Source organism: Rhinichthys klamathensis, unplaced genomic scaffold (assembly GCF_029890125.1).
Source record: "Rhinichthys klamathensis goyatoka isolate OS25496 unplaced genomic scaffold, OSU_Roscu_1.1 h1tg000122l_1, whole genome shotgun sequence".
Lineage (NCBI taxonomy): Eukaryota > Metazoa > Chordata > Actinopteri > Cypriniformes > Leuciscidae > Rhinichthys > Rhinichthys klamathensis.
In genome coordinates, this window is record NW_026606659.1 from 288723 (window position 1) to 312500 (window position 23778).

At 42.8% G+C, this 23778-nt stretch overlaps 1 protein-coding gene across 1 annotated transcript in view; it reads left to right on the forward strand.

Moving 5' to 3' along the window:
• Positions 1 to 320: 320 nt before the first annotated feature.
• The window catches only part of LOC130088800 (fibronectin type III and SPRY domain-containing protein 2), a 26322-nt gene continuing 2864 nt past the window's right edge, over positions 321 to 23778 (forward strand). Inside the window, exons 1-12 of the mRNA XM_056255784.1 lie at positions 321 to 379; positions 926 to 1136; positions 1204 to 1299; positions 2254 to 2487; positions 2573 to 2595; positions 7890 to 8011; positions 8318 to 8476; positions 9284 to 9418; positions 9500 to 9650; positions 19549 to 19682; positions 20379 to 20511; positions 20597 to 20773. Of these exons, the coding sequence (XP_056111759.1) occupies positions 927 to 1136; positions 1204 to 1299; positions 2254 to 2487; positions 2573 to 2595; positions 7890 to 8011; positions 8318 to 8476; positions 9284 to 9418; positions 9500 to 9650; positions 19549 to 19682; positions 20379 to 20511; positions 20597 to 20773 (1574 nt within the window). The 5' untranslated portion in view covers positions 321 to 379; position 926. The remainder of the gene's footprint in view (positions 380 to 925; positions 1137 to 1203; positions 1300 to 2253; positions 2488 to 2572; positions 2596 to 7889; positions 8012 to 8317; positions 8477 to 9283; positions 9419 to 9499; positions 9651 to 19548; positions 19683 to 20378; positions 20512 to 20596; positions 20774 to 23778) is intronic.

Consider the following 23778-nt stretch of genomic DNA (forward strand, 5'->3'; position numbering starts at 1 on the left):
GCGAGGGGTTTGAGCTCCTGCTGATATTCGACACGTCAGTCTATATTTATCTGTTCTGAGCTGAAACACACACACACACACACACACACACCGAGCTGAAACACACCGAACACACACCGCGAGACAGCAGGTACTTCTCGACGCTTTTATTACTCTGACGATTTCAGATTAATGCAAGAAAGCTGTTATTGTTAGGCTTGTTTATGGCTGCCAATGTCGCGTGTGTGTGTGTGTGTGTGTGTGTGTGTGTGTGTGTGTGTGTGTGTGAATGAGAGAGAGTGTGTGTGTGTGTGTGAGAGAGTGAGAGAGACTTTTCTGCGTCATTTCGGGGCTGGAACTGGATCATTGAAGGTCAACAGCAAAGACATCGCGGCTTAAAGTGAGATTAATGCATGAAGTATATTTGTGTAATGTAACATAACATTAGTTGTTGCTGGTTTGCATAATATTCTGAGTTTGCATTTCACTGTCTTTGTATATTCATTTGAGGAATATGAATCTGTTTTTGTGCGAGAGAGATGAGTAAATGCATGTTCACATTTAAAGTAACCTGCGTTACTCATTTGAAAAAGTTACTCAGATATTTTGCTGTGAATTTAAAAGCAATGCGTTACTTTTACTAGTTACTTGAAAAAAGTAACCGGCTTATGTAAACTCGCGTTACTTGTAATGTGTACACACACACACACAGACACATGAAAAATAAAATATAAACACAACATGATCAAATTAACATTCAGCGGAAGATATGTTATAAGATAAGATATGATATGTTTTGTTTGTTTGTTTTATTTATATAATATGTTAATGCTTTGGCAACAATGTGATACACAGTCATGCTAATAAAGCTCATTTGAATTGAATTGTAATTAAACTGAAAGTGAGTGTATGAATGTGAGCATGAAGTGTGTGTTCGCTCGCTCAGGATGGAGGCGTTTGACGCGCGGAGTCTGTGTGTGATCGCCGAGGAGCTGAGTGAGGAAGACGAGGCTGATGAGGAAGAGTTTGTGATGGTGCAGGACTCACACACACCTGATGCCTTCTGCTCTCACTGCCACGTCCTCACACACACCGGCGCCGCAGCGCACGCGCGTCACACACGCCTCGCGCTTGGCCCCGCCGCGGAGCAGATCAAGGTGAGAACCAGCCACACACACTTCATACCTGTGCAGGTGTGTGTGACGAGACCGTGTGCTCTTCCAGGAGGAGCTGTCCCACAGCAGGGGTAAGCTGAGCCAGAAGATCGTGGAGATGGAGAACTTCGCCAGTAACCTGGAGGAGATCTTCATCACGGTGGAGGTGCGTGACTCGACGTCATGTTCCGCACACACACACATTCGGGCGGTTTGATGCTGTGTGTAGAGTCGAGTCAGCTTTATTTCTACAGCGCTTTTAACAGCACAGAGTGTTTCACAGCAGCTTTACAGAGATAACAGGACAATAATGCAAATGTTGTTTCTAGAAGAGAATAGCGTCACAGTCCAGCTAAGTCAGTTCAGTGATGGTTCATTTTTGTGAAAAAGTTATTAATTTAGTTCATTTATATATATATCGGCTCTGGAGAAAACCGTGATGTCATCGTCCAGCTCAGTTCAGTTCTCATATAATGCTGTCAGTGCAGGAGATCAATAATATTGATGAATATTACATTAAATGTCCCCAACTAAGCAAGACAAAAGCCAAAGGTGACAGAATGGAGAAAAAACCCTTGGGAGAAACCAGACTCAGTCGCTCAGTTTTTTCCGTCAAGTTTGTTTTTATAAATCGCAACTTGTTAGCCTGGGAAAACCTAGACAACTTCCGGCAAATTTAGATTTGCTCTGAAAGTTAGTCTGGCGAAGAGCTCATTCAAGCCCATTTCCAATCCGCCGAAATCGCGGCACCAATCAGAAGCGTTGGGGCGGGCTTTACACGATGACGACAGCGCTGGGATTTTGAAGCAGATTTTGTAGCCTACATTACAAAGATGGATGCCGCCGTCGAACATCACTCGTTCCAATCAGCGATCGCGTCTGTTTTAGGCGATTTGAACGTTTCCTTTTAGTTAAAAACCGAGCAAAGAACAACATGTTTCTCCGGCGCTCTGCATACGTCATCTCCTCCATCCCTCTGATTGGGTTTAGGTCTATCCGCGACGTCCGTTGGTGACGCCCCTCTGGAAATGATTTGTCTATGACGCTTTGCCAGACCATAACTCAGATACACCTGAGAATGGTCTGGTTTTAACCAGGCTAGCAACTTGTGTGTTTTCAGGAGAACTTCGGGCGTCAGGAGCAGAACCTGGAGCAGCATTATAACGAGGTCCTGCAGACGCTGGCGCAGAGACACGAGACGCGAGCGGCGGCGCTGGACGAGCAGAAGAACCGCGCGCTGGAGCGTCTGTACGGCGAGCTTCTGCGCTGCGGGCGAACCTTGGACGCGTCCAAACAGCTGATCGAGAGCGCGCAGCGCGTCCACCGGCAGCGAGACCAGCGCGCCTTCCTGCAGGTCAGAGATCAGCACTGATCATCACGGTTATTACAGAACCACATAATCAATAGTTTCTGACCCGCCCTCTCTCTCTGATTGACAGGCTGTCATGCCAATCATGAAGAGGTAAGTGGATGCAGTGTGTGGCGTGTCTAATAATCATTCTGTCATCAGTTACTCAAGTTCATGTGGTTTCAAACCAGTGTGACTTTGCAACATGACATCATGACTTTGCGTAAACATACACGCCACTTTCAAGCCAAGTGGCGTGTTATCTATACGCATTTTGAGCTATCCGCGTGTGTGTCCACGCCGAAATCTTTTGCGTGTATGTCTACGCCATTACATGTCCGAGTGATTCCGCGTGTATGTGTACGCCGTTAAATGTCCGAGCGAAATCTATATCTACATCTGTGGAGCGATATTTCTTTTCCTAGGATGGTAGGAGAAGACTCATAAATGGTATTAATGAGTCTTCATGCCGTGGAATAAATTTTACCTCATTAAAAACTGTTTCCTGTGATCTGTCTCTGACTAATACACGCAATGACTGCGCGTTTCAACCGGCAGTTGCGCTGTTTAACTGTCGTTCCCTCACAGATAAGGCTACTGTGCTTTGCGCACTACTAACTGAGAAAAACTTCGACTTATTGCTCCTCACTGAAACATGGCAAACTCCTAATGACTATTTCCACCTAAATCTTCTCACTCCCTCTGGATACAGCTACCTGGCCAAACCTCGTTTGACATCAAGGGGTGGTGGCCTGGCTGCTGTTCACCGCAGCAGCATTCCAGTCAAAAATATAGACTTTCACGTGACTTTAACTTTTGAATATCTAGTTCTCAAAGTTTCTGGTACATCTCCAATGATCTTGATTCTCCTGTATCGTCCACCTAAAGCTATCTCAAATTTCTTCAGTGAACTGCATGAACTGTTAACCCTTTCCTCTGCCTTATCCTCTTGTGTTATATTACTTGGTGATTTCAACATACATGTTGATACTGATTGTGCAGAATCGCGTGAACTCTTGTCACTATTTGAATGTTTCAATCTTGTACAACATGTTGATTTTGCTACACACTCAAAAGGTCACACACTGGATCTTGTTGGACTAAACTGTGAAATGCCTCTTCCCCGCCTCAGGGTGAAATCTACTATAACCTTCCGTAACCTCAATTCTGTTAATCCATTACTGTTTTCTGAATCTGTACAAACTCATCTCTCTGATATTACTGAACACACTAGCTCTCTTGATATCCTTACCAAATATAATGCCTGTATTTCCACTGCCCTTGATACACATGCCCCTCTTAAAAGTAGAGTTGTACCTTCTACACACACATCTCCCTGGTATACCCCTGCTCTTCGCAATCTAAAAACAGCTGGTCGTCGTCTTGAACGCCTTTACAGGAAAACCGGTTTGACTGTTCACCTTACTGCTTACACTGACCATATCCAATTGTACAAATCTGCTATAAACACTGCACGCTCTGGTTACTACTCTACTATTATCAATAATGCATCCTCTCGACCTAAAGCACTGTTTTCAGTAGTCAATAAACTCACCAACCCTCCTGCACCTGTCATTAGTAACTCAGCAGACCTCTGTGAGTCATTCCTGCATTTCTTTTTAAATAAAACTGATAGCATTCACAATCATTTCCCATCCATGATCTCTCCTGTTTACACACACGACTTCGCCATTGCTTTTACTCCTGGTACTCTCACTGATTTTGCCCCCCCAACCCCTGCTTATTTCTCTGAGCTAATCAACAAAGCAAACACATCTTCCTGTCATCTTGATCCAGCTCCTACTACTTTACTTAAAAAATGTGCACCTGTTATTTCTTAGCCGATTTCACTTCTCATCTCCCAACTACTAAGTACTGGTTCTGTTCCTCTGGAATTAAAAACTGCTGCTGTCACTCCTGTCCTAAAGAAACCCGGCCTCGACCCCACCAACATGGCCAATTACAGACCAATCTCAAATGTACCATTTCTTTCGAAACTGCTTGAGAAAGTGGTCGCTGCCCAACTTCAAACACACATGTCATCTAACAACCACTATGAATGTTTTCAATCCGCTTTCCGCACCCTCCACAGCACTGAGACAGCACTTCTTAGGGTTGTCAATGATCTCCTTATGGCCACTGACTCCGGCTCCACCAGTATTCTAATTCTTCTAGATATTTCCTCTGCATTCGACACAATCTCTCACAGTATTCTCATCTCACGACTCTGCTCTTGGTGTTTCTGGAACTGCCCTATCTTGGTTAACTTCCTACCTGTCTGATCGTCAGCATTACATCTCTATCCGCCAGGCTAAGTCCACTACTGCCTCTGTCCCACACGGTGTTCCCCAGGGTTCTGTTCTTGGGCCTCTTCTCTTCATCATCTACATGCTCCCATTAGGTAACATCATCCGTCAACATGACTTTAAATTCCATTGCTACGCAGATGACACCCAACTATACATCCATTCACAACGCAATGCTCCTTTTCCCACAAATTCCATATCAGCCTGTATTGATGATATAAATGCTTGGATGACCAGTAATTTTCTCAAACTCAACACTGATAAAACAGATCTACTTCTTATTGGCTCACCTCGATTTACATCCTGTTTCAGTGTTGACAATGTTCACATTGCTGGAGTTTCGGTTCAACCTTCCACTACTGTCAAAAACCTTGGTATAATCTTTGATTCATCTCTTTCCTTCCTTCCACACATTTCCTCTCTCACAAAGTCTGCCTTCTTTCACCTTCGTAATATCGCACGCGGTAACACTTTATAATAACTACACGCTAATAATCATTAGTTAAGCATGAGTAAACAGTTAATTCATCATTCATAAAGCATTAATAGACATTAATAAGCAGTTTATAAATACAGCTATAAATGCTTTCTTCTTGATTTACAAGCATATCTATAATTTATTTAATAATTGTATTTTCATCCTTTATTAATGATCAATTTATTATTTCTAAATGATTAATTGCATTTTTTATAAACCAGTTATTTAAGAGTTGTCAGTGGTTCATAAGATTACTTAGAACGTGTAAGTAAATGATTATAAAACTATTTAAATGTACATTCATACATCTTATTATTCAGACATATAGTGATGGTTACTTAGTGTGTTAATAAATGCTTTATTAACATGTATTTATGCTGTAATTCAGGGTTAATTCGGGTAGTTATAAAGCATTTAGTAGTGGTCAGTTAACTATGTTTGTGAGCTCATCTAAAGTGAGGACTATTCATGCCTTGTAAAGCTTTTATAAAGGAGATTTAAAGGCTGTTAAATATTTCTATGTTCTGTATCACTGTGTAGTGTTTGTTACATTTCACTGTTTAGAAGATTGATGCGCCTTTAAATCTCCTTTATAAATGCTTTACAAGGCATGAATAGTCCTCACTTTAGATTAGCTCACAAAATAGTTAACTGACCACTACTAAATGCTTTATAACTACCTGTATTTACTACATTTACTTACACTTTCTAAGTGATCTTATGAATGACTGACAACTCTTAAGTAACTGGTTCAATAAATAATCCTATACTTCATTTAGAAATTATTAATTGATCATTAACAAAGTATGAAAATACAATTATTAAACGCATTATAGATATGCTTATAAATCAAGGAAAAAAGCGTTTATAGCTGTATTTATAAACTGCTTATTAATGTCTATCAATGCTTTATAAATGATGAATTAACTGTTTACTCATGCTTAACAAATGATTAATAGCATACAGTTATTATAAAGTGTTACCTCGCACGCTTACGTCCATTTCTGAACACCAGCGATGCTGAAACCTTGGTTCATGCTTTCATCACATCACGGCTTGATTACTGCAATTCTCTCTTCTATGGCTTACCCAACTCATCTATAAATAAAATCCAATACATTCAGAACTCCGCAGCAAGGGTCCTTACATACACAAAGAAATCTTCCCACATTACTCCGATTTTACGCAGACTACATTGGCTACCAGTACGTTTTCGTATTAACTACAAGATACTCCTTATCACATTCAAAGCACTCCATGGTCTTGCCCCCACCTATATCTCTGATCTCATCCATACCTACTCCCCAGTTCGCACACTTAGATCCTCCGATACCGGTCTTTTAACGATCCCACGGCACAAACTATCATCATATGGTGGAAGGGCTTTTTGTACTGCTGCCCCAACTCTCTGGAATTCTATTCCCCAACACATCCGCGACCTTTCATCATTACACGATTTCAAAACTCACCTAAAAACGTATCTTTTTGCTACTTGTTTCCCTTGATTTCTATGTTTATGTACCACTATCTCAATTCATTTTTTGTTCTATGTCATGTTTCTGTCAGGTTTATTTGTACTTTATTGTAAAGCGACCTTGAGTACTCTGAAAGGCGCTATATAAAATAAACATATTATTATTATTTTATTATTATTATTAACCCCAGTGACGGGTAGGTTTAGGGACGGGGTTGGGGTAGGTCATATATTTATATACAGTAATGTAACGTTAAGTCAACGGCGTTGATAAACACGCTGAAAAGCGATTATGCGTGTTGATAGCACGCCAAAAATGGAAATACGAATTGGCGTGTCATACATACGCCATTTCATGAGATCAGTCTGAGTCCTTCTTTCTTCTGCAGAATACAAAAGATATTTAGTTAAACTCTTTTTATTGATGCTTAACAGAAATAAGAAAAAGAATAACACCAAAAATCAGCATTTGTTTCGACATGTTAACAGTAAACAGTAGCATAGTAGCCTATACCTTTGCACCTACACTATATTGCCAAAAGTATTGTATCAAATAAGTATTATTGAATTCCTGTGTTCCAATCACTTCCATGGCCACAGGTGTATAAATCCAGCACTAGGCATGCAGACGCTTCTACACACACCTGTGAAAGAACGGGTCGCTCTCGGGAGCTCAGTGAACTCAAGCGTGGGACCGTGATCGGTTCCACCTGTGCAATACGTCCATTCGGGAAGTTTCCTCATTACTAAATATTCCACGGTCAACTGTTAGTGGTATTATAACAAAGTGGAAGCGATAAAACATTTCTGCATTGCCTTCACAAAAGGAGATGTGTAGCAGAATGTTCATCTGGCTCTTTTCCACACAACGAGTGGATGTTAACGTTGAACTGAACAGACTGAAACTTAAGTCGTCATATTCAAACCTGCCGCGTCACGGTTGGTCACGTGCAAACCAGGAACATTTGAGGCTTGACATTCATTACTACGTTAGATATGAATGTCAACAGTTCATATTTTGAGCTTTCAAAGTGCACGTCCTACATCTGGAATGACAGTGGGCGATAAGTGACGTGCCTGACCATCACAGTTAACACAGACATGATGAGTAAAGCAATCTGGAATTATCTGTCATAATCTGTCCAATCAGAGTTGAGCAGTTTTCCAGTAAGGAAGTGGATCTGAAGCTGGGAGTGTCTCTGGACTTTGATGTTCCGACGACGGATCTGTCCGATGTCCGACAGATGATGGACTCCATAAACGTGCTTCCAGGTCAGACACCATTACTGCTCTTTTATATTTGCTGGGTTTCCATGTAGATTTTTTATGCCAATTTTAGTATAAGAAAGGCTGGATGGAAACAACAAGATGCAAATAAAATGTCCAAATTGTGCTTAAAAACATACACTCACTTAAAGGGATAGTTCACCCAAACAAGAAAATTCTGTCATGAATTACTCATGTCGTTCCAAACACATAAGACCTTCGTTCATCTTCGGAACAAAAATGAATATATTTTTGATCCACAGGATACTGTAGGACATAAGCCTGTGTGTGTGTGTGTGTGTGTGTGTCCAGCTCCATCAGCTCCGGTCATGAACCCCCAGATCTGTAACTCGGCCACGGACACGTCGCTGCACGTGTGCTGGAGTCTGTTCTCCGACGACACTGTGGAGTTCTACGAGCTTTACTGGCGCCTGATCTCGGACGACTGCCCCATGGAGCCGCTGCAGGACGGTAAACACACGCCATTATTACCCAAACCACTTCATAACCGCACGCCACTTCACTGGTCACCTGTGGAGAAATGATCAGACTTCAGAAATACCTCGTTTCCACCAAAAAAGAACTGGTTCGGAACTGGTGCTGGTTCAAAGTTGGTTCAACTTGCGAACCTTCTCAGAACCTGTTTGTTTTTCCACTGACTAGAGAGCCCAGCGGACGCCGTCGTTACGTCACTGTGTACGTCGCCATACGTCTTAGCTTTCCCATTCCCGTCGTGTTGTTGGTCACAGTAACCCGCCCCCAGCCCCCGACGTAAGCATGACGTGGTGAAAGAATGGTTCTAGTCCAGCAAAGAGTTGGTGCCGCTTTGGAACCAATTTTCCTGGCCGAGAACCGGTTCTTTGGCTGTCGAAACACAAAGAACTGGTTCTCGAGTAGGCTCCGAACCGGCTCTCAAAATGCTTTGGTGGAAAAGGGGTAAAAGATCACGATGGATCTGATCCAGTAAAGCTCAGTCCATCAGGATGTTCTGCCAATACTAGACTGAGGTCAGGGTTCAGGGTTGGTATTTGTTTGTGATTTGACCAGTGGACTGCTGACACACTGCAGCTGTGGTTGTGTATTAGTGTAGTTGTGCATTAGTGTGTACTTTCCTGTAGCTCAAACAGTAGAGCGTTGGCGCTTGCAACTGGGTTTGATTCCCAGGGAAAGCAAGAACTGATAAGAATGTTAAAATGTGTACCTTGAGATGCAATGCAAGTCGCTTTGGATAAAGGCGTCTGCCAAATGCATAAATGTGTGTGTGTGTGTGTTTGTCAGTGTCTCAGCTGAAGGTGAAGGAGACTCACTGCACAGTGTCTGATCTGCTCCCGAACGCCCAGTACGAGCTGTGGGTCACGGCCACCAACACCACCGGCATCAGCCCGGCCAGCGAGAGAGCCGTGTACATGACGGGTACGTGTGTGTGTGTGTGTGTAACTGTCCTGCTGCTCTGACCGCGAGTGACAGCGTGTGTGTGTGTGTGTGTGTGTGCAGTTCCCTCTCCTCCCGTCATCAGGCCCCGGCAGTGTGTGAGCAGCCTGGACGCGGCGCTGATCCGCTGGGACTCTGGAAACACAAACCCTGTGGAATCATATACACTGGAGTTCAGAGAGAGCGACACCGACAGCAGCAACACTGTGACGGAGTCAGTGACACACACACACACACACAATCTAAATCTAAATTGATCCAGCCATGTCAAATCCAGGAGTTAAAAAGACTAGTTGACTAAGTTGTCTTGACTAGTTGTCTACCATGGCTAGTTTAGGGTGAGGATTGGTACAGGCTTAGATAGAATGGGTAAGTTTAGGGTGAGGGTAGGTGTGGGGTTAAATTGAATCGAACCACAAAGTACCAAGGGTAGGTTTAGGTATGAGAACGGGTACAGAAATAGACCCCCAAAAATATCCCAGTGCAAGGTTTAACACTAGGGTTGCTCACTTCCGGTCACAACGGATATGTTTAAGAAAAGGACTATTACTGGAACATCTTTTTTACATCCTCAAGTCATTGTCTCTATTCTAGGTCAGGTTTGGGTTGGGTTGGGGTTTGAGTTGGGTTTGATGTTACACTAAGGCCCCGTCCACACTACTGCGTCTTCGTTTAAAAACGGAGACCTTTTGCTACGTTTGGACCTCCCGTCCACACTAAAACGGCAAAAACGGAGACCCAAAACGGAGAAGTTTAGAAACGCTGCCGAACCGTTTTTCGTTTTGAATCTCCGGAGGGCGTTTTAGTGTAGACGGGTCAAAACGGAGGACTTTAGAAACAATGGCGTAGTAGAGGCTCACACTCGGCTCTATGATTGGGTGTCGTCAGTCATAGACAGGGTCAATTTTCACAAAATCAGAACCCCGAAGGCATTTTGTGATTATTTATATTGTAAAACATTTCTAAGGGTTTTAAGGGGTGCTGAATCCAAATCTGCTGTATATGAAGCTCAAAGATTTCCCAAAATGCCTCAAAATTGAGAAATTCAAAATGGCCGCCACCGCCAGGCTGAAATCTATTTTTCAGTATATCTTTTTGACTAAACAAGGTACAAACATGAAATAAATGTGCTTTTGTAAGTTTTGCTACATGGGCAATTCAATGCCATATTCAGATTTGAGATGTAATGTGAAGAAACTGCTTAGATATTGCAAAAATAGTTGTTTTTAACTACAAACTATTATTAACTCATTATTAATTCAGTTATTATTATTAATATTATCAGGCTTCTTTTACTTAGTTTGTATTTTGTTTTGAGGTCAAATGTACAAACAAATACAAAAAGTTACAAACTTTAATTAAATGTTCACAGGTTTTCACACATGGGGAATTTAACATCCTGTCCTGATTTAGATCAAGTGTCAATAATCAGCTTGATAATCAAACAAGTATAGAGAAAAAGGTGGTCATTAGTGAATAAAGAAGTTGTCAATCAAATAAGATCCAAAAGCAGGAAGATCCATGGGTCCTGGTGATATTAATTGAACTATATCCCAGTAGAAGTTACAGTGACAGCCTATTCATAGTCCTCTTCAATGTTCTGGCAAGTGTTGTCAAGTTTCCTGCAGTTGCATGCGTCTATACATTCCATGCGACTGTTTCTGAATAATAGAAGAATTGAATAGAAAGATTACAACAAGTACAAGTACAGGTACATTGGAATACTCTACCAGTCTATCATGTTTGTACATTCTTGTACACAATGATCAACATCAGCTAATTCCCTAAACACAGACCTGCAGCTGCAGCGTTGGCTGAGGCATCCCTTGGTACACCGACATGAAGTGAACTCCCTGCAGGCTTTAGGCATAGGTGGCAAAGACATTAGCCGTGGCACTAATTGACCTTCCTTGTGCATCCATCCCATTTCATCCACTGGAGGAAGATCAGGATGTGGCAGGTGAGCTTGGTTCCAGATTGTCGCTTGATAGTGTGAACGCATGATATGAAACTTCACTGCATCTGAGGTTGGAGGCAGAGTCTCTTGTGGATGACCTTTGCAAAACAACTTCACTCTTGCTTTGTTGCATGTATCAACCTCAGGCACACCATATATCTTACAGATGAATTTCTCAGTTGAATTCACAATATCTTCTGTGAGAGGGCCCTTCCCAAGGCCAGTAAGATCGGTGTGATGTTGCTCAAACACCTGCCAGGCTGTTTTCTTTCCGTGACCGCTGAACTGAGATACACTATCACAGCCAGTGATGGCATGGAAGGCAAGGAGTGTGTCCACTTGATCATCAGAGAGTAACTTGCGAATGTCATGTACTGGAAAATACTTTGGATCCTTTGATGTCCCGGCTTTCATGTAGAGATGGGTACATCCAATTCTGTCATGATGTGCTAGAAGTAGAAGAAGCACGTCTGTGTCACGCGCTGACACGACTATTGTGTCCATAGGAGCCTGGATGCAGTGCAAAATCAGTCGTGTATCAGCCTCCTCATGGTCAGCACTCAGAGAGGAGATTTCAAGTTCTGGATCTGATGACTTGACAGTGGTCGTTTCAGCAAACCCACCTGATACTACAACCACTGGCTCATATTCTGGGCTGTGTTCTATCAGATGGTTTGAGAGTAGTCGAGCAAGATCTGCTTTGTTCTCTTCCAGTGCCATGAAGCTCGACCAGTCTGCTGGAAGTGGAACAGAATCATTCACGATCTCTCTGCGTACTGGTCGGTGGCGCTGTTTACGCTTCTTTCTTGTGCCTGTTTTGATGGATTCGTCATGGTACCTGTCGAAGACTACATCAACCCTCTGGTACTTCTTTGCCATCTTCAACACTGTGTCAGCAAACTTGTTGGCATAGTTGCCGAATGTTGTGATGTCAGGTGGCTTCCCAAGTGCCATTACAAGTGCTTGGCCATCAATAAGAAAGCAGCAGGGTTCCTGAAGGGGCACATCTGCAGGGGTTTCGATATTTTTTGTCAGTATATTTGCTAAAACAGATTTGTTGGTGGAATGTAGACTGCCGTTAGTTGTGGCCAGAGATAGCGGGATGGGCATGAGTTCATGCTGGAGAATATTTTCCAGGTCTACCTTGCGACCTGCTCTGTAAGCTGTGATGAGCCTTTGTAGAATCTGCCTGTCCACTTTGATGATGTTTTGCTTGTTCTTGGAAAGTTGCATGACTTCATACAAAGAGGCAAATGTTTTGGCTTTGTTCTTTCGAATGGGTGACTTCAGATCCAAGTGCTGGTCACTATCTGGCGGTTCACACAGACGTTTGTCCACAAACACTTTCATTTGTGCCTGTCCAAGGTGTTCTGCACCAAGCAGAGATTGTTGAATCTGGGGTGTGACCACGTCCTTGTTGATTATGTTCTTGAGTGTGTCCCCACCATCTTGAAACACACCGTGGTCTTTTAATGATAGACATATTCTGCTTTCATCCACATCATCTCTTTCCATGCTACTATTTGTGCACTCTGTGTGTGTGTGTACTCATCATCTTCATCATATGTTGTCAGTCTCAGCATCGCTGTTGTCTGAGAAGCTACGACTGTTCTCAGATTATACGACAGTGTCCATCTACTGAGGGATGTTGGTATCCTGGTGATACCTACTAGGCCTCCACTCTTTTTTCCTGTTGCGTTTAGCCACTCTGTACTTTGATCCGCTGAAACCTGATTGAAGCGTCGATCACTGCGTTTTACCACGAAGTTGCCTTTCTGAAACTCAAGGAGGATTTCTGGTGGGAGAGCAGACATCTCAGCCAGGTACACAGTACCCCATCTGGCATAGTTTATATGATCGTACCTGAAGAAGAAGGGCAGCATACGTTTGAAAGCATACAGGTGGAGATCCCACAATCCATCACGTTGCGCTCTTGTGAAACAGAGTAGGATGCTGACCATAGTCATATAGTCCAACCAGAATGCAGCATTCGGGTCATCAACTGCAAGTGATGCAGAAAACTCTTTCATGGGCTGCTGGAATCGGTCTTTGGTCAGTTTGTCGACCATTTGTGCGATGTGATCAGCATCTATGGACTGGCAGAGATCTGCGAGTTCAGCTCTCAGTGTAACATCAACCTCATCCAGATATGTGTAAAGCTGTGGGAGTAGTAGTTGCCAAAGAGCCTGCAGGGTAAGCTTGTGGGTCCTCATAGCACGTGCATACCCCTTTCCTGCCATGACATGCTGAGCAGCATTTGCTCCCAGAAGATCACACTTGACCCATAGCTCCCTCAGGCCAGAATCAACCATGTGTTGTCCTATCACTCCCAGGAAGTTCATGGCAATGTGAAGGCCTCCAAGGCAAGGTATAAGCACGTCCTTGTATTCTTCTACTGACCACTTCAGTTCTAGCAACTTCGGATAAAGTGCCTCATCCACTGTCAGAATGACATGCTGTTGTTCCATTGAATTGGAAACATGGAGCACTCGCTTGACGACTGTGTTCAGTGTATCGAGTTCAGATGCAGGAGCCAGGATGATAGGTAGATACCCTACTGTAGTTTTCTCTGGGTTGACTGTGCTTGCCTTTTGATTATACAATGTCCAGGAAGGCTTTGGTTTTTGAGATGTCCTGGACATGAAGAAGGCCATGTCTGTAGCTTGTGCTTTCTGTGCTGCGGGACATTGTTCAGATGACTGTGTGAAACAGTCTGCTGCTAATACACCACTGATTGGCCGCTCTATAATTCCTCTCTTTGGTGCAGGTATGATATCAGTCATTGCCTTGGGGATGTTGAGGGTGTCTGACCTGGAGTAAAGATCAACTCCTTCAAGGAGATCACCTTCAGGTGGACCACGTTGCCAGGCAGCCACTTGAGTGGCATGGAATGTCCCTTTTCCGTCCAGAGTGTATTCGTTGATGTCAACATTGTCCGCTGAGAAATGAACAAAACGACCCTTTACCAGATTTTGTGGAACAATGGCACCATCATCCCCCATGGTCTCCAAGGTTGTCTTAGCCAGTTCAGTGTCAAGTTTGATTACCTCACGGTAACTCATAACATGACCTGCCTGGTGAAACATGTTCACCAATTCCTTCGAACGTGTAGCTTGATGAAGGGTACTGGCCAGTCCTATGTGCTTTGGAGTGAGGAACTTGTCTCCACTAGCTGTGTACATAAGATCCTGTGCAATGCTGAGGACTCTAAGCTGTCGTTTGGCTGTGTTTTTATCATAATCTTCAACGTCATCCTCCAGCAGGCGCTGACCACCTAGTAACAAATTGAGGAACATGTACAGGCTGTTGGGTATACTGTCTATTGCTCTGTTTTCACTGATGTCTATCCCCTCTTGTTTTGGATGTGAGTTCATATCTCTTCGGATCTGCAATGACACATGGACCATGTTCAGGAACATATCTTGATCCTTATGTTTGAATGTAGGAATAACTCTATGAATATTGGAGGTGTCGTCTTTCAACATTGTTGATACTGGAATATGCCGGTATTTAGATGGAACCAAGACAGTACGAGGTTCATTTCGAGGCTGATCATGCAGTACAACAAAGTCGTATATGCCCTCAAGACGATCAGCTATTTGTTCCTTGAAGGAGTTCCTTCGGCTTAGAAATCTAGATGGTATATCTAATTGAGCCTCATTAGCTAGTGTAGAGTACCGGTCCCACACATGTACAAGATCCAGAATATCCGGTTTTTGTCGCCAATTGACTAATTCAGACCTACAAGAAAGAGTTTTCTTAGAATACGAATGCAGGTCTAAGACAGTGGTTCCCAACCTATGGGCCGCCGAGGTATTGCAGGTGGGCCGTGGGAGGCCTTTCAATTGAAAAAAAAAATCATGAAGGATTACTAAAAGGGATTGAATGGTTCAAGTAGAACAATACCCAAAGAGATTTGCATTCAAATAAATTAAATGAAATAAATGCAATAAATTTAAACAGTCTTTCCCCCAATCAGTCAGTGTAAAAGCAAGTGTGTTAAGTTTGCTGACTTTGATGCTATCTAGTAGGGCTGCACGATTATGGCCAAAATGATAATCACGATTATTTTTATCAATATTGAGATCACGATTGATTATCACGATTATTTGTTGATTTTAACCAAAACAAATATTTATTGTCACATACTGTAGGCTAATTATAACTGCTTTCACATCTATATTGTGCCACATTCCTGCTAATGTACAGATATGTGCATCAAAACAGGTCGTCTTATTCACCAAAATTCAGTGCATCTCCTTAAAGAATAAATAAAAATAAATAAAACAATAAAGAAAATGTAGCAAAACTTCAACAGGGCCCTTTTTACATTTTACATTGTGTAAATATATTTTAGGAAGCAAAATATAAACTTGAATTGTACCTGTATAATGGATATGAATAAAACTCAAAATATACAATCAATAAAAAACAAATATTCCATAACAGAATGTAACCAAATAAGAAAATTTCAAGGCAGAGCTATGCACTATGGAAGTTCGATTAATGCATAAAATTCAGAGTCATTGTTATTTGATGCTTAAGAAATGTAAAATCTGGTTGTGGTAGTGTCAGTGATCTTACTGCATAAATTGAATCTTATTTAATCCTCCATATGAAAGTTCATGTGCTCGAATTATTTCTATTTATTAAACAATAGTTCAAAACAAGACGTTTGTAGTAGCCTACTGATTATTGGAGTCCATTAATCGAACTTCCATGCCTCTTATATAGTAATTATATATATTACTATGTAGTATTTACCAATTTACTAATGCAATTTACTAATGCTCACACTCGGACTCTCTCGTGCACTGTCACTCGATCGGTCTCTTTGATTTGATATCTCGAGCGCACTGTCGAGCGCGTTCTAGGACACTCGGTCTCTCTCGTGCACTGATCAGACAGTGGTTTACGGAGCGCTAGATTGGCTTTGCAAAAAAAACCCAAAAACTTTGAAAAGGGGCGTTCTGTTAACGGAATGACGCAAATCATGATATCGGAATGATTAAATATCGCTAGATCACGCGAATTTGATCGTGGGAAGCCAAAATCGTGATTGTGATTAAAATTAGATTAATCATGCAGCTACTATCTAGCTAATCGCGCTAGTGTGCTAATCGCGCTAATTGCACTGACCCACTTTTGCACAAAAAAGTTTGGTTGGGCTGTAGAAAGATTTTCAGAATTTTATTTGGGCCTCAGCAGTCAAAAGGTTGGGAACCTCTACACATCGATATGTATTCATTTAGCTAGCTCTTTGAGCCAGTAATTAAACGGATGTAATTTGAAATCTGAGACTTTGTTTAATATCAATAGTAACAAGCACAAAGATTATTGCGATATATTATAGATAAGATTATTGCTATATATGGGATGTGCGCTACATTCATTCATCAACTGAAAACAGGATGACTAATCGATTCTTGGGATTTAAGAATCGATATCGGTTTGTAAAAATGAAAATCGATTAAAATCGAGAAATCAATATTTTTTACCCAGCTTTAATAGATAGATAGATAGAAACGTTATTGATCCCCTTGTGATGTTTATGAAAACATGTCACATTATGAAAATATACACTGGACATGACTTTACCTGTTAGCTGTCTTATGTTTCCGATCAGCCGTTCTGAGAAGTGTGAGAAAGGCTACCCTTGGGGGTGGGGTGATATTGGGGAGTGCATTACAGCACATTTGACACATTTGACCTCAAAACAAAATACAAACTAAGTAAAAGAAGCCTGATAATATTAATAATAATAACTGAATTAATAATGAGTTAATAATAGTTCGTAGTTAAAAACAACTATTTTTGCAATATCTAAGCAGTTTCTTCACATTACATCTCAAATCTGAATATGGCATTGAAATGCCCATGTAGCAAAACTTACAAAAGCACATTTATTTCATGTTTGTACCTTGTTTAGTCAAAAAGATATACTGAAAAATAGATTTCAGCCTGACGGTGGCGGCCATTTTGAATTTCTCAATTTTGAGGCATTTTGGGAAATTTTTGAGCTTCATATACAGCAGATTTGGATTCAGCACCCCTTAATACCCCTAGAAATGTTGTACAATATAAATAATCACAAAATGCCTCCAGCACTTTAAATAAGCACATTTTAAGAAATTCTGCCTAGTCTATCATGGCGTATATCTTTGCTAGCCGCTGTTGTACAAGTAAATTCTGCATTTTACAGCGCTATAACGGCCTACATGCGCCGGAGTCAAGCTATTATTCGAGCGATCTGTGACAATTCCCGTGTGCAGCGGCGGCGTTGACCGTACATGGAGCGTCGGTTTGGGGTTAACCCAGAGCATGGTGGGATCATTTTATCAATGAAGTTGTGTTTGCACGCGCATGCCCAGTGTTGGTGAATGGTCACGTGATCCGCGTTTTCAGTCGTTTTAATGTGGACGGAGATCAATTCTAATACGCAGCTAAAGCGCTGGTGTGGACGGAGATCGTATTCGTTTTAATTATCCGTTTCTAAACTAAAACGCAGTAGTGTGGATGGGGCCTAAGGCAGCTGTTTCTCTGACAGGGTTGGGTTGATGTTACCCTAAGGCAGCTGTTTCTCTGACAGGATTGGGTTAGGTTTGGGTTGATGTTACCCTAAGGCAGCTGTTTCTCTGACAGGGTTGGGTTAGGTTTGGGTTGATGTTACCCTAAGGCAGCTGTTTCTCTGACAGGGTTGGGTTGATGTTACCCTAAGGCAGCTGTTTCTCTGACAGGGTTGGGTTAGGTTTGGGTTGATGTTACCCTAAGGCAGCTGTTTCTCTGACAGGGTTGGGTTAGGTTTGGGTTGATGTTACCCTAAGGCAGCTGTTTCTCTGACAGGGTTGGGTTAGGTTTGGGTTGATGTTACCCTAAGGCAGCTGTTTCTCTGACAGGGTTGGGTTGATGTTACCCTAAGGCAGCTGTTTCTCTGACAGGGTTGGGTTAGGGTTGGGTTGATGTTACCCTAAGGCAGCTGTTTCTCTGACAGGGTTGGGTTGATGTTACCCTAAGGCAGCTGTTTCTCTGACAGGGTTGGGTTGATGTTACCCTAAGGCAGCTGTTTCTCTGACAGAGTTGGGTTAGGGTTGGGTTGATGTTACCCTAAGGCAGCTGTTTCTCTGACAGGGTTGGGTTAGGGTTGGGTTGATGTTACCCTAAGGCAGCTGTTTCTCTGACAGGGTTGGGTTAGGTTTGGGTTGATGTTACCCTAAGGCAGCTGTTTCTCTGACAGGGTTGGGTGGATGTTACCCTAAGGCAGCTGTTTCTCTGACAGGGTTGGGTTAGGTTTGGGTTGATGTTACCCTAAGGCAGCTATTTCTCCGGCAGGGTTGGGTTGATGTTACCCTAAGGCAGCTGTTTCTTTGACAGGGTTGGGTTAGGTTTGGGTTGATGTTACCCTAAGGCAGCTGTTTCTCTGACAGGGTTGGGTTGATGTTACCCTAAGGCAGCTGTTTCTCTGACAGGGTTGGGTTAGGTTTGGGTTGATGTTACCCTAAGGCAGCTATTTCTCCGGCAGGGTTGGGTTGATGTTACCCTAAGGCAGCTGTTTCTTTGACAGGGTTGGGTTAGGTTTGGGTTGATGTTACCCTAAGGCAGCTGTTTCTCTGACAGGGTTGGGTTAGGGTTGGGTTGATGTTACCCTAAGGCAGCTGTTTCTCTGACAGGGTTGGGTTGATGTTACCCTAAGGCAGCTGTTTCTCTGACAGGGTTGGGTTAGGGTTGGGTTGATGTTACACTAAGGCAGCTGTTTCTCTGACAGGATTGGGTTAGGTTTGGGTTGATGTTACCCTAAGGCAGCTATTTCTCCGGCAGGTTTGGGTTGATGTTACCCTAAGGCAGCGGTTTCTCTGGCAGGGTTGGGTTGATGTTACCCTAAGGCAGCTATTTCTCCGGCAGGTTTGGGTTGATGTTACCCTAAGGCAGCTGTTTCTCTGACAGGATTGGGTTAGGTTTGGGTTGATGTTACCCTAAGGCAGCTGTTTCTCTGACAGGGTTGGGTTAGGTTTGGGTTGATGTTACCCTAAGGCAGCGGTTTCTCCGGCAGGGTTAGGGTTGGGTTTGGGTTGATGTTACCCTAAGGCAGCGGTTTCTCCGGCAGGGTTAGGGTTGGGTTTGGGTTGATGTTACCCTAAGGCAGTGGTTTCTCCGGCAGGTCGGTTGTGGCGATCCCATCCTGTGAGTGTCTGGTTCAGCTCCAGCCCTGGAAACACTACATCATCAGCGTCAGAGCCGTGAACACCGGCGGCCCGAGTGACCGGAGCGAACCTGTGGACATCTCCACCGCAGGTGTGTGTGTGTGATCAACTGAGCTGTGATGTGTGTGTGTGAGAGACCAACTGAGCTGTGACGTGTGTGTGTGTGAGAGACCAACTGAGCTGTGACGTGTGTGTGTGTGAGAGACCAACTGAGTTGTGACGTGTGTGTGTGTGTGAGAGAGACAAACTGAGCTGTGACGTGTGTGTTTGTGTGTGAGATCAACTGAGCTGTGACGTACGTGCGTGTGTGTGTGAGAGACCAACTGAGCTGTGACGTGTGTGAGAATCCAAATGAGCTGTGACGTGTGTGTGTGAGAGACCAACTGAGCTGTGACGTGTGTGTGTGTGTGAGAGAGACAAACTGAGCTGTGACGCGTGTGTTTGTGTGTGAGATCAACTGAGCTGTGACGTGTGTGTGTGTGTGTGTGTGTGTGAGATCAACTGAGTTGTGACGTGTGTGTGTGTGAGAGACCAACTGAACTGTGACGTGTGTGTGTGTGTGTGTGAGATCAACTGAGTTGTGACGTGTGTGTGTGTGTGAGAGACAAACTGAGCTGTGACGTGTGTGTGTGTGTGTGTGTGTGAGAGAGACAAACTGAGCTGTGACGTGTGTGTGTGTGTGTGTGTGTGAGACAAACTGAGCTGTGACGTGTGTGTGTGTGTGTGTGTGTGTGTGTGTGTGTGTGTGAGATCAACTGAGCTGTGACGTGTGTGTGTGTGTGTGCAGGCACGTGTTTCCACCTGCTGGAAGACACAGCTCATCCCAGTCTGTCTCTGTCGGCTGACGGCCTCACCATGTTCTACCTGGATGAAGATCTTCCTCTCAGTCACATGACCTTCAGCGACAGCACCTTCGCCAGGTCGTTCACGCTCATGACGTGTGTGTGTGTGTGTGTGTGTGATGCGGCCAGTGCAGCTCATGACGTGTGTGTGTGTGTGTTGCAGGTGTGTGGCGGTCCTGGGAGACCTGGTGCCCATCAGAGGTCAGTATTACTGGGAGATTGAGGTGGACGAAGACACAGAGTTTCGCGTCGGCGTGGCGTATGAAGACACTCAGAGAAACTCGTACCTGGGCGGCAACAAGACGTCCTGGTGCATGAGACACATTGTCACGCCGTCCAGGTGCGTCACATGACATGTATTCAGCATGTAGATGTTTTATGATGGACAGATGCACTTTTATGATGGACAGATGCACTTTTATGATGGACAGATGCACTTTTATGATGGACAGATGCACTTTTATGATGGATAGATGCACTTTTATGATGGATAGATGCACTTTTATGATGGACAGATGCACTTTTATGATGGACAGATGCACTTTTATGATGGATAGATGCACTTTTATGATGGACAGATGCACTTTTATGATGAACAGATGCACTTTTATGATGGACAGATGCACTTTTATGATGGATAGATGCACTTTTATGATGAACAGATGCACTTTTATGATGGACAGATGCACTTTTATGATGGATAGATGCACTTTTATGATGGACAGATCAGAGTTTCCGCTCGAAAAAATGGTGCCGGTCAAAGTGACCGCCAGAGGTTTCGTTTAACGGACATTTTGATGATATGCCGGTCAAATATCGCCTGTTAATAGGTCAAGTTGAGGAAAACTGGAGGCAGGCTATGTAACTTAAAAAATGTCATAATCAGGCCGTATAGAATGCAACATGTTATTATTAGCCTAACTTTCAAATAGACGGAAAAAAACATGAACGCTCGATTGGCGTCAATCAACACCAATTGTTGTTTACTATGGTTTCACACACATTCACTTTTAGAAACATTGAGGCACGGATGTACCTAATACAAATAAATAAAACATCTCCAGTTAACTAGCAGATCATTCATTTAGTTCGCTATTAAATAAGAGATCTAGCGCTAAAATCAGTTGTTTTTGAAATCCAGCTGAGCGCTCGTGTCGCCGCTATCAGTGTCATGGACGACGCGCCGCGCGAGTTGCGCAATCTTCACTCGGACGCGCGTTTCTATCTATCGCCGTTGCGGAGACTCTACACTCTATTATTTATTAATCCAGGCAAATTTGTTGATGAAACATTGATTAAAATGAAGATACAATTTATACAAAAACTAAATAAACTTTAAAGAAAGGCTTTCTACAAAACAAAACTAAATAAGTGGTCAAATCTGACCCATTCCATATGTTTTCCGATATATTCCGGTCATCTTATGATCCTATCTTACTCATCTCATGCGGTTCCCTTTTCATATAATCAAGATAGATGAAATAAAAAAATAATAACATTTTATTTATAAATATGAAACGTTTGTTTAAGTTTTTTAATAATAAGCGTCACACCGCTCCGCTTTGCTCATGCTCTGGTGTGTAGCCTAATGCATGTGTGTGTGGTGGAGGGGTGCGATTTTCGAATAATAATCAACCCAGCGATCTTCGAATACTATTTTTGCTTGAAAATTTCGTTTTGTATAAATTGTATCTTAATTTTAATCAATGTTTCATCAACAAATTTGCCTGGATTAATAAATAAGAAGCAAATATAGTGGACAATATAGCAGGACACGGAGGCGCCGGCGCGTGCACACTATGAAGTGTGCATTTCTCTCTAGGCGCGTTCACTACTGCGCAGATGGCGAGTCTGCATCGTCAACTTTATCAACAATTCAAATGTTTCATGCATAATCATTACTTTCGCCGGTTATTTGTGGCAAGCTTTATTTCCGGTGTTGCGTGATATCTCTGCGCCCAAGTATCAGTGCTTCGCCTGTGCTTCCAAACATGCATTTGCCCACCTATCTAACTGTAGGGGAGACCGTGAATAACCCCAATTTAAAAAAAACGGTGGAGTGTTCCTTTAAGGCTGCCTGGGCCTGGCCATATCTGAACCGTCTCACTCAATCGGTCGGTGTTCAGGTCTAGATTACAGCCGTTCCAGGCGTGCGCTTTATTTGAAATGCAGCATGCGATGTTGTTTAATAACTTTCAAACGTAGAGGCTGTTCCTTTATAACATAAGCAAAAATACACCGACCTTTGGCTTATACATTTAGGCTTATTCTCAAATTCATATTGTGTTAGGGGGGCTGGATTATTACGCAAGTTTAATCGGACAATTTACATTTACATTTCCAATTACATTTACATTTATTCATTTAGCTGACACTTTTATCCAAAGCGACTTACAAATGCTATATATGTCAGAGGTCGCACGCCTCTGGAGCAACTAGGGGTTAAGTGTCTTGCTCAGGGACACATTGGTGTCTCGCAGTGGATTCGAACCCGGGTCTCTCACACCAAAGGCATGTGTCTTATCCACTGCGCCATCACCACCCAATTTGACCGGAGAGATTTAATTTTGTCGGACATTTCATTTTTTTCCCGGCCAATGTCCGGTAATTACCGGACAACGGAAACCCTGGGACAGATGCACTTTTATGATGGATAGATGCACTTTTATGATGGATAGATGCACTTTTATGATGGACAGATGCACTTTTATGATGGATAGATGCACTTTTATGATGGACAGATGCACTTTTATGATGGATAGATGCACTTTTATGATGGACAGATGCACTTTTATGATGGATAGATGCACTTTTATGATGGACAGATGCACTTTTATGATGGACAGATGCACTTTTATGATGGATAGATGCACTTTTATGATGGACAGATGCACATTTATGATGGACAGATGCACTTTTATGATGGACAGATGCACTTTTATGATGGATAGAATCACTTTTATGATGGACAGATGCACTTTTATGATGGACAGATGCACTTTTATGACGGACAGATGCACTTTTATGATGGACAGATGCACTTTTATGATGGACAGATGCACTTTTATGATGGACAGAGGCACTTTTATGATGGACAGATGCACTTTTATGATGGACAGATGCACTTTTATGATGGACAGAGGCACTTTTATGACGGATAGATGCACTTTAATGATGGACAGATGCACTTTTATGATGGACAGATGCACTTTTATGATGGACAGATGCACTTTTATGACGGACAGATGCACTTTTATGATGGACAGATGCACTTTTATGATGGACAGATGCACTTTTATGATGGACAGAGGCACTTTTATGATGGACAGATGCACTTTTATGATG